Here is an 11,641-nt window from a genome sequence, read left to right as displayed (position 1 = left end):
TATATGCACAGCAACGAAAACTGAGTTATCCAAAAGCCCAAAAATAAATAAATTGCTTTCATTGAGAGTTGAACTCAAGACCTCCCGCTTACTAAACGGGTGCTCTAACCAACTGAGCTATGAAAGCACTGTTGTTAACTTTCTCGTTCAATAATTATATAATGGTACAATCTACAAGGCGTGGCAAAAGTGGAAAAATAGAAAATATGAAACAATTTGCTTTCATTGAGAGTTGAACTCAAGACCTCCCGCTTACTAAACGGGTGCTCTAACCAACTGAGCTATGAAAGCACTGTTGTTAACTTTCTCATTCAATAAGTATATAATGGTACTATTTACAAGGCGTGGCAAAAGTGGAAAAATAGAAAATATGAAACAATTTGCTTTCATTGAGAGTTGAACTCAAGACCTCCCGCTTACTAAACGGGTGCTCTAACCAACTGAGCTATGAAAGCACTTGTTGAAAAATGTGTAATCCAGACAATTTAGCCGTCGGTGGAAATTGAGGACCCAAAAACCAAAAAACCACAATCTCCTTCCATTGAGTTAAGCACACACGTCTGTGATTTTTGTACCGGGAATCAGATTCATACGACAGTAGAGCTTAAGTCAACTGTAATTGGCTGAGGTAAGAAGAAGAGTTTGCAAAAACAATTTTTCCTCTCTTTTGGCTGCATCATAAGCTTGTTAAATGTCAACTGCTTTTACCAAAAACTATTCTTTTTTTTTTTTTATGTATCAAATAATCTTGATATCTTCTCATGGGTTAGGTAAACATGCTTAGTTGGTTGCATCATGCAGGCAGGCAGCCAAATGCCAATCCTATACGAAATTATGAAACTGGTTACCCGAGCATGATGATTTGATGGGTAAAACACAAATGTTCCAATCAGAATCCTAATCTAACGAGGCAACCAGTATCAGTTGGCTGGCTGCTTGCTTGCAGACTTATGAATGCTGGCAGCATGTATAAATAATTCCACCATTTAAACTTTCATTTCTGATTTCTCTTTTTCCTGCCACATAAAAGAAGTATATGAAAACCAAACAAACAAACAAAGGCACAAAACAAGCCCTTCGGGACCATTTTCCGCAGCATAAAAACAACACACCCCATGAAGGAATAAAAGAGATGGGCATAGCCCGGTTTTTTTACTAGTTATTTGTCCTTCTATCAATAAAATACTATCGCTTTTTTCCTATTAAATTTTTTGATTGGAGTTTTTTTTTAAATTTTTGCTCCATCTGTATGTACATCAGCACTTGTTGACATGCTCTGATTATGTGCCTTCCAATTAAATTATTTTAATTGTTAATTTAGATGTCGCATTCATAATCCCTAATTCAGTTCTCCTAATCGCTCAACTACGTACTTGATTGTAACATATAAACAAAAGCATTCATATAATTACTAATGTGGTTTCTTTGGTTTAGTCCAAGTGTACTCTGCTGATTTTTTTAACTTAAACAAATATTTACACAAATCCCATATCACACAGCCAGCATTACCAGGAGAAATATCTTAGAGACTGTTTTTTTTCTTCTCTTAGTATTTATTTATTTAGATAAAATAATAATTTTTATCACAAAACGCCCTTCAAGTTTACAATCCGTGAACCTTAAAGGCGTTTTGTGATTATTAAAAAAAAAAAACCAAAAATAATGAATATTGCCTCACACGCTATGGGCGGGCCTGACTTCCTCTCCTGTATGGATGCACATTTTGGATCAAACCATGTGCAGCCCAATCAGCTCAAAATAAACAAATAAGTTCTTCCATTCATGTGCTACGTGGCAAAAACTAGCACACAAACGTACCATAAAGCAGCACTCATTTGCTGTACCGGAATTAAACCTTTCAGTTTTCTTTTTGTTTTTTTATTATTTATTTTTGTAAGAACTAAAAAGCATATAAATGTGATAAAAAGAGAAGGAAGGAGTTCACCAGCTTCGAAACTTTTATCGAATAGCGAACCTTCCACGCACGCGTCTAAAGCGACGCTTCGTACGTGTTCTTGCCTGGACTGGGATTTTTGGTTCCCTCCCAGTGAAGGCGCACGTGTCAGCGAGAGCCCCAAGGACTTCGTCCACGTGTTACCTCTCGCAGTCCTCTTATATCTTCGCCTCCATCTCCCCTTCCTTTTCAGAAAGAGCCCAGCCCAAAGCCACAAACGCAGAACCACAACGCGAATAATCTCTCACTTTCGGACCAAGCAAACCCGAAATTTCGTTCATTCTGAATTGTTTCGGGAGAGTATTGGATGCAGTGAGGGCTGACAATTTTGGCCATGGATATGGAAAATCCGGCGGATTTCAGTTACCTTGGAAGGAATTTCAGTGATCTGAGTAACGGCGAACACTCCTCTGCTTTCAGTGATTGTAACAGCGACACATCCGGAGAGTTTCAAACGGCGTCGTCTCAAAGCCGTCGGCTTCTGATTTCTTGCACTTCGGACAACTCCGACGATCTGATTCGCCAACTCATCGCCGACCTCGAGGCCGGTTCGATTGAGGAGCAGAAGCAGGCGGCCATGGAGATCAGGCTCTCGCCAAGAACAAGTCCGAAAACCGGCTCAAAATCGCCAGAGCAGGCGCGATTAAGCCGTTGGTTTCGCTCTTATCGTGTTCCGATCTCCAGCTACAAGAGTACGGCGTCACGGCGATTCTGAACCTTTCGCTCTGCGACGAGAACAAGGAGCTCATAGCTTCGTCCGGAGCAATTAAGCCTTTGGTACGATCGCTAAAGACAGGAACGCCGACGGCCAAAGAGAACGCAGCTTGCGCTCTTCTCCGCCTATCGCAAATCGAAGAAAACAAAGTCGCAATTGGACGGTCAGGAGCGATTCCGCTGCTGGTAAATCTTCTCGAGAGCGGAGGTTTTCGCGGGAAGAAGGACGCCTCGACGGCTCTGTACTCGCTGTGCTCCGTGAAGGAGAACAAGATCAGAGCCGTCCAATCGGGAATCATGAAGCCGTTGGTGGAATTGATGGCGGATTTCGGGTCGAACATGGTGGATAAATCAGCGTACGTCCTGAGCGTTCTTGTTTCGGTGCCGGAGGCTCGTGCGGCGTTGGTCGAAGAAGGAGGAATTCCGGTGCTGGTGGAGATTATAGAGGTGGGGTCGCAGAGGCAGAAGGAGATTTCGGTGGCAATATTGCTTCAGATTTGCGAGAACAGTGCGGTGCACCGTAATTTGGTGGCCCGCGAAGGAGCGATTCCTCCCCTTGTGGCCTTGTCACAGTCCGGCACAAATCGCGCCAAGCAAAAGGTGAGCATTTTCCGGCTGCAAAATAATAATCCTTCCTTTCTTTTTCTTTGGTCAAGCCGGTCCACTGGTCGAGGACCAAGCTTGATGACGTGGTGTGGCCTTTTTTGAAAATATTCTCCAATTAATGGGTTCTTTTGTTTGTGGGGTTGGGAAGAAGAAAACTCTGTTTTGCTACGTCTGTCGGCTTGCATAATTTCGGGCCATGTAGCGCTGCCATTCCTTTTTCTTTTTTTTTTTTTTAAATATTTATAAAAATAGAACAAGATAAGAGCTCAGGTTTTTTGGAAGCACTCCATTTTTTTTAATAAATGGGGCGCTCCTCTGCATAGTATGTGGGAGCATGAGTTTTCGCCCGATTATGGCATTATGCATTTAGATGAAGGCTAGTAATGTCATTTTAGTCGGTGGGGTGCTCGCTCAGCCATTATATTTGTATTTATTTTTGGGGTTTAGGTGGATTGGTTTTTTTTTTATATCGTATAATTGGGTCTGATGGAAATTGTTTTTGTTTGTCGTTTTGTGTTTTTTTGGGGACAGGCGGAGACATTGACAGAGCTTCTACGGCAACCGAGATCCGGCAACGTCGCTGCACGAGCGTCAGACGTGTCATTATAAAATGCTCCCACATCATCACCCCCCATGGCCATGTAGGAGTAAAACACAACAACAACAACAAAAAATCGAAAACTTGTAAATATCTATGTTTCGGAGTAGCTTCAGGCTCAGCTTGTAAAATTTGTGATAAAAGCATTAAATCGAGCTCAGTTTGGTTTGCCTTTTTGGAGCTTATGTTTATTTACTCAAAAGAAATGTGTCCCTTTGCCTACCACTTAGTATAAAAGCTTAGAATAGTGTGTTATCATCATCATCTTTGAGGAATAGTATATTATTAGCGTCGTTAATTCAAATTAGGGAGTGATTAAGGAGAGAAAATAATAAAATGATAATGAAAGGAAAGGTATGTTCTATACTAACCACATATTATAATAAAATAAAATTGAAGATAATTATTAATCAAGTGGGAGATATAAAAAAAAGCAGTCTGAACTCGCTGCTGAGAGTGCGATTTTGATTTAAGAGATAAAAAATCAATGTCTTTTTGTGTGTTTGATTTTGAAGTCATCGCCATGAGGTTCGCGTGCATGAGAATGATGATGGGAGAATGATGGCAGTCCAAATGGGTTAGGAGGAATAAAGACTTTCACAATGGAAATAATACATTCTGTTATTTTTAACCATTATTATGTGAAATAATTTTCAACGTAACATTGTATTATTAATTGAGAATAACAAAATAATATTATATCAATTTAAAGTGAATTTGTCTGTTTAGGATAAGAGGATTAACCATTGATTTTTTCGAACATTATTATGCCACCCAAGTGTTTGCCACGTGTGCGTTTTGCCGTTATTTGTAGCGGTTGGTCGTTTAGTCCCATCATGGATGGGGTCGCTGTTCTTTGGGTCCCATTGTTGACGGCTATAGTGTAGGTTGGCGAATATGAATTCGACACGTTCTTTCGAATATGAAGACGCCATTTATGAGCTTTTTTTTCTTCTCCTTCTTTTCGACTTTAGGCTTGACAAATGGACTGGAAATTGAGATAATTGAGCCGAGCTTCTTGGGGTTTAGGGTTGTGAGATTCAAATTCAGCCTGCAGTCCCCATCACATCCACCATTTCATGACCCACGTTAGGGTCAACTTAAGAGTTTTAAATATAAGTAGATACTGTTTGGTCTTCCAATTATACAAAACAGGAGAAAGCTTAGCTTACTCACAAGTTCACAACAACAACTGAATTTGCCCATGGAAATTTCAAGTATCAACTACAGATTAATTAAACGGAAATATTTTTTTCACAACTTCAACCCAAGATGTATCATTATTATTTTTATTAATACTTGATATATGTCTATAAGATATAACAATAATTAGCTTTTTACTTTGTATTTATGAAACTATGATTATGCATACATACACGTGTCAAATGTTGAGAATAAATACACATTGAGTTAAGAAAAGATATGGTAAACTAATATCCCCAAATAGGATATTTGGCAAGTGTTGTGAAGTTCCCGTATTTAGTTAAGGAAAAATGTAACCTTTAGTACAACAACTTGAATTTCATTTTACTTTTAAGTGAAAAGTCAAGACAAATATCAATTACGTTTTTCTTAAATTCCTTTGTGTGAACCAAATGGCTTTAACCTTTGACATGTTTTCTAAGTTTTTCTTGATATGTTTTAGATTTTAGTCGACTTTGATGATTATGTTACTTCACCATAGGCGATGGCGTAAAATTCTGCTATGATAGAAAGCCTATTTGTAGATGGAAGGTCCAAAACCTTAGTTTCAAATAGAAATCAACGCGTCCCGTTATCACCATCAACATCACCATTTGTTTGCATTGGTTTTTATGGTCAGCGAGCGGGAAGAAATAATACACACATGGATCCAAACCATCATATCACCTACCATCCCTTCAAATTAATTTATAAATTAGCTACTAATGATAAGAAGCTTCCACACTACTTTACCGGTCTTTGCCTAACCACCCATATAATTCAAATTTCAATTTCAAATCCCTTACCGATACTAAAAAAACCCAAAAAAAACATCATAATTAACATGTTGATAAAATTGGGTTCCTTTTAGCTATATGTAGCCCATGGATGGATTGCTCAAAAATTTACTCACTAGAACAAGACCAGGTCTTGCTTGGATCATAAGGAAGGAGGCGGCTATTTCTACTACTTGTACCCACCCACACTAAAAAAAGGAATGTCAAAAGGCCTTGATTGGCCTCAACCTTAGACCATTTAACACGAGCAATATTTCGTCTTTTACCTCTTGACTTCACTGTTGAGTGTTGAGCGACATCGTCTCTCTTTCCTCTGCGAAAGTAAAGACAACGATACAGCAACCAATTGGCCTCCAAATTTGACCATACTTGTGCTGTTTATAGTCTATTTTTTATTCTTTTTGGATAAGTTTCATTATGTGTTAGTCTTTAATGGTGTGAATCATATAAGCTAGCAGGTTGGGTCTTCTCCTCAACTTCAGATTGGACACCAAACTTTCGTTTGCTTGTCAAAATCATTCATTAAATATTATTATTCGTGGGGCTTAGATTCTCATTCGGGCAAAAATAAAAATGAAAATATTAAAAATTATGGCAAAAATATATATTTTTCAATATGGGGTCTAGTCTAGTTGAATAAGGCATTGACTTGCATACTAGTAGTTTCATTTCATGTTCGAACGAACATCTATAGACATTGACAGTGTGTGTGAAAACTCACTCCCCTTCCTACAATAATTCAATAGTGAGAGTCTTATATATGACTCTTAGGTGAAGCCCTATTTTTAATTGTTGGATCAAATTGGTTAGTTATTGGATTAAATTGGATAACCTGATTCAACGGTTAGGAGATAGGACCTCACCTAAGGGTCATATGCTCTTCCTACAAGAATTCTATAGTGAAGACCTTATATGTGACCCTTAGGTGAGACTTTATCTCTTACCGTTAGATCAAATTGATGAGCTATTAGATCAAATTAGTTAGTCGTTGGATCAAATTGGTTAGCCTGATCAAACAATTAGGATATAAGACCTCACCTAAGAGCCATAAGCCCTCACTATAAAATGACTCCCCCTTCCTAACTTCGGCCCAAAAAGAAAATCATAAATAGCTTGGTTGGACTTTGGCAAACCCTAACAGGCAAAGAGGACTGTGGAGAGTCCACTGGGCTTGTGGGGATGAAGGGAGCCCAGTGTTGTTGAGTTGGGCTGTAAAATAACTTGGAGGTTTTGGATATAAAAGGACATGCGTAACCCAAACCATAGATGGGCAGACTTACGTCGAGACCAAACGTGGCCATGGTCCCTGCATAGTTGTGAAAGATCTTCGTTCTGATTCGTTTTGTTTTTGTTTTTTTCATTGTTGACAAATCGAATTTTTAAACAAGTTCTCTGAGGTTTATTCTTCCATGTGGGTTATTTGTTATTTCTGTTTTTGGACCATGGACGTTTTTATTTCTATTTTTCTAAAATTTTAAAAGAAGTTTAGGAGTAGATTAGCTATCTTCACCACCAGCGTCAAGGTATACCTACAATCTCAAGTTGGAAGGACTTATGCATTGCACCCAATTGTCAATTGCCACGGCCCACGAATATAGATTTAGGTAGAAAATTACATATCGTGCACTAATGAGGACTGCTGGAGCATGACTTAAACACTAACAGGACTATACACAAAACATGGACTTTACCAACTGAACTAACCCTTATTGGCTTTTTGGACCATTATATGATGCATTCCCCTCTCTTCGTGTGTGCAACTTCTGGGTCCGCCACCCAATCGTGAAGAAAGGAATTGCATGCATATATAGTACTTAAAATACTTATATATTTTTTCGTTCTCTCTTTCTTTTCTTGATTTTATGGGCCGGCCAAAGTAGTTAATATCTTTTTCATAAGATGATGCGATTTTATCTGTCTAGTTATTTCATTGAATGAAAGAATATTTATATCAACAAGAACAAAAACAAAAGCAAAAGTAATGCTTACATTTAATGAATTTGGTATATACAAAAATCATCCGTAAATTTAAGAGTTTTTTTGACATAGTTTTATATGAACTCATACATATTAAACTAGCAGTCATGAGTTGAGTTCCAATCTTGAATTGGTAATATGATGTGATATGGCAATTTTAATACAAATTCGATATTAAAGTCTATTTATGCGGCGGTGTAACGATCATGTTTGAGCAAATTCTCATCAATAATGTGATTAATTATATATTTAAGATCAACTTTATTAGTGATTGGACATTATATTGCCTTATACCTACAATATTGGTTTCCGAACTTATTTAATTTTGAAATGCCGAACTTATTTAATTATATCTGCTTGTATGTACGATAAATAATCATAGTATGGATACGGAGCAAAGTAGATATTTTTAAAATTAAGGGGAAAAAAAAAGTCCATATAATAAGCCAAGTACAAGTAGAAATTAAAGCAGATTCCAAACCACAAAAGAAAAAAAAAAAGAAAAAAAGGAAGGATGACAATTGTTCATCACGTGACAATCACATGGAGATTCTTATCCTCCCCGCAGATATCATATATAGTCCAAAGTGGTTTCGCCCCTAAAGGACCAACGTCCACACCTTTAGGGACAGGTGTCACCATCTCCCATCCTTATTGCAATTTCTACTCTCCGGGGCCCCGCTTCGTTAGCTACTACAAACTGTGGGGCCCACCTACGACGACGAAAGGGCATGCCGCAGCTTCCTTATCAGCAGGCTCGGCGCGCTCAGATGGGGCAAGTGCCCCTCCGTCTCCAGCATCACGACGGTGTTCCGACCGCCCAGGTGGTCCCTCAGGTAAGTCGCCACCGAAGCCGGCACGGACACGTCCTTCGCCGTCTGGATTATGCAGCAGGGCACTCTGACCAGGCCCAGAACCCCCCTCAAATCGCTGTTGAAGACGGCCCGAGATACGAAAAGCGAGATATCGGGTCGCATGTTGAAAAGGGTCCGGCTGAACTCTCGGACCGCTGCCGGCACGTCGGCTCCGACGGCTAACGGCGCAAAGCCTTGGACCCACGCCGAGTAGTTCGCCTCCATTGCCGAAAACACCTTCTCAATCTCCTCTTGCTCAAATCCGCCATGGTAATCTCTATCATTCAAAAATCTAAAAACAAGAAAAATTGGATTATTGGGTTTGGACCAAATCAATTTTGAGAATTTAACATTGTGGGTAATTGAATGATGTGTCAATTGGGCGTAATTGAGGCAAAATTTTAAATTATTCGATTTACATGGTTGGCCGATTACCTGGGAGAAGCGCCGATGAGGACGAGCTTGGAGAAGAGGTTGGGTCGGCGGATGGAGGCGAGAATTCCGATCATGGCGGAGACGGAGTGGCCAACGTAGGCGCAGCGGGTGACGGAGAGGGAGTCGAGAATGGCGAGGAGGTCGTCGACGTAGGCGTCGAGGGTGGTGTAACGACGGAAGTCAAAGTAGTCCGGGTTGACGCTGCCGGCGCAGACGAGGTCGTATACGATGACGCGGTAGGACTGCGTCAGGTAAGGGAGAATGCGCTGCCAGGCGGACTGGTCGGTGCCGAAGCCGTGGGCGAGGACGAGGAACTTATCTCCGGAGCCGACCACGCGGACGTTTAGGGCGTCGATTATGCTGGTGCTGACCATCTTTGACTGTTAACCGGAGTAGGGGCTTCACTGTTTACTGATCTCCTTTAGCTAGGTTTGGAGATTTCTAATTTTAATTTTCAGTTTTTTTATTTTTTTATTTGGGGGTTGGAGGAAATTAATGGGAATTAGGTGGAGAGTGGTGAGTGGGTGGTGGTGGCTTGAGAGTTTCGTATGTGGATGGAGTGGTATTTATATTGCTACGGAAGTATCTGTGTGGGGAGTAGTAGATTGGCTTTTTCCCTTTTTTCCCCTTTTTCTTTTGGTTTGGTTGTGAATTGTTTGTGACAGGTTTGTTTTGTGTTGTGATGCTGCTTTGCGTTTTGTCCAGGGGCATATGGTTTTGGATAGAGCTTTTATCCCGTGTGATAAGGCAGGCTTTGGATTGTGATCTTTTTCCACTCAAATAGTACTTGGCCTTCAAAGAGGAAAGAGGTGGCCCGGGTGTTGTGTTCTTAGATGAGGTTTTTGATTGGAGTTTTCAGTTTGGTTCATACCAAATACATGGTGTTTTGTGGGTCATATTTCCTGTCAATAGCATTGTGACGCGGATATGTGTGCGAAAGGTTTTTTTTTTTGGATGTTTTAGATGAATTATTTTTATATATGTGTCAAACTGTAATTCGTTAAACTATGAATATCTCTTTGCAAGCGAAGAAGGCAAATAGTATCCTCATACAAAAACAAAAACAAAAACAAAAAAATAATTGTACAGCTTTAATCATCAATGATTTGACTCTTGATCATGTAGTAAGGCATGCTTTGTCCCTTGATAATGTATTATACTTTTCCCCATGCACAGCCCTTAAAAAACTAACCCAATTGGCAGTTTCAGATTAGACTCATGAATTTCCTCAGGGTTGACTTCCAATGACAACTTTGACTTATTGGGGTGTAAATTTAGGAGGAAGGTGAGGAGGGTTGAGAAAAATAGATTTTGATGGGTACTGTACTGAAATTCTCATTGTCCCATATAAGATATGTTGTTGGCTGGACTTGGACATAATTGGTATTTCACTGCCTACCCTAACAACACATTGGGATTTTCCTATGTGGTCCTGATAGCAAAAGACATGAAAAAATATATGTCACCACTTGCACATAACTTTCATGTCTTATTGGGCTTTGTATGGAGACATGCATCCCTCTGATAGAGATGGCATTTGGTGCTCTCAAAACTCAACCTATATATATATATCAAAAGAAACCACTCAAAATATATAATAAGTTGGTTGAATTGGCAAAGCATTCACAATCTATGATGAGGAGGCTAAGTACAGAGAATATCGTGTGCCCCACTTTTATAATCCTTAATCTGATTTCAATATCTCAATCCATATATGGATAAAAACGAAGGGAAGATTACATTTTTGACAGAAAAAAGAAAAAGAAGGGAAGGTTACTTGGTCAAAAAGTATACTTAACATGGAAGAATTTTAATTAGTCGTGCCACGTGGTGCTTCGGGTACCATTGATCTGTTGGATGTGTACGTATGTGATGATTATGCTATGTATATATGATACAAGTGCATAATGACAGCTGAAGGGAAGTACGTTCGCAATGATAACGATATGGACCGTATGGTGTGAAACACATTAACAAAATTATGGACCAGAATGAAGGAAGATTATTATGTTCACATGAAACAGGACTACCAATTGAACTGTCAGAAGCTAGGCAAATATCAAGTACTCTTGTTTCATTTCATATCAACCCTCAATTTCTATGGTAGTCGCCTACACACATGCATGAGTGATGGTCGGATCTTAATGTGTATGATTTCTACAATGTATAATAGGTCACAATTACTCACGCATGCACGCACGCACGTGGGCAAGCTTTAGTGCATATTTTTCTGTCCTCTTATGGATTAGATTGTGAAATATGTTGTGATGAGTATGATGCGTCATGAGCATGAGCAAAACAAGAGTCCAAGAGCAATGGATATGAAGGTTTTAACATTTAGAATCTGATTCAATGGAGGTAGCCTTCAACCCAAAAGAAAATATACCATGGAAAGAAACATGTATGGTCCATCTTCTTCTCGTTGCCGCATCCAACTCGATATATCATTGGCTACAAAATTGACATTCTCCATTTGTTTCCCCAACATTATTTTTCCACACCCTCCTTCACGAAATTTCCCATC

The 11,641-nt window shown here is 39.5% G+C and overlaps 2 protein-coding genes and 3 non-coding genes across 5 annotated transcripts; 1 reads left to right on the top strand and 4 right to left on the bottom strand.

Moving 5' to 3' along the window:
- Positions 1–53: 53 nt before the first annotated feature.
- On the bottom strand, positions 54–127 carry TRNAT-AGU (transfer RNA threonine (anticodon AGU)). The gene has a single exon. It is a non-coding gene; the product is annotated as a tRNA-Thr (tRNA).
- Positions 128–217: 90 nt separating this feature from the next.
- On the bottom strand, positions 218–291 carry TRNAT-AGU (transfer RNA threonine (anticodon AGU)). The gene has a single exon. It is a non-coding gene; the product is annotated as a tRNA-Thr (tRNA).
- A 90-nt stretch (positions 292–381) lies between these two features.
- Positions 382–455, bottom strand: TRNAT-AGU (transfer RNA threonine (anticodon AGU)). Its single transcript has one exon. It is a non-coding gene; the product is annotated as a tRNA-Thr (tRNA).
- A 1,683-nt stretch (positions 456–2,138) lies between these two features.
- Positions 2,139–4,078, top strand: LOC103320422 (uncharacterized). The gene is given in 3 exon segments (XM_008222105.2): positions 2,139–2,541; positions 2,544–3,268; positions 3,806–4,078. Coding segments are annotated over 3 exon segments (1,056 nt in total). The 5' UTR covers positions 2,139–2,288; the 3' UTR covers positions 3,884–4,078.
- A 4,138-nt stretch (positions 4,079–8,216) lies between these two features.
- Positions 8,217–9,654, bottom strand: LOC103320421 (alpha/beta-Hydrolases superfamily protein). Its single transcript, XM_008222104.3, has 2 exons — positions 9,118–9,654; positions 8,217–8,974 (listed from the first exon to the last, which is right to left on the bottom strand). The coding sequence occupies exons 1-2, from the start codon at positions 9,489–9,491 to the stop codon at positions 8,542–8,544; spliced, it is 807 nt and encodes a 268-aa protein (XP_008220326.2). The 5' UTR covers positions 9,492–9,654; the 3' UTR covers positions 8,217–8,541.
- Between the last annotated feature and the right edge of the window lie 1,987 nt (positions 9,655–11,641).

This window comes from Prunus mume, linkage group LG2 (assembly GCF_029339155.1).
Source record: "Prunus mume cultivar Tortuosa linkage group LG2, ASM2933915v1, whole genome shotgun sequence".
NCBI lineage: Eukaryota > Viridiplantae > Streptophyta > Magnoliopsida > Rosales > Rosaceae > Prunus > Prunus mume.
Note: the sequence above shows the minus strand (reverse complement) of the source record. Positions and strands in the feature narration are given on the sequence as shown.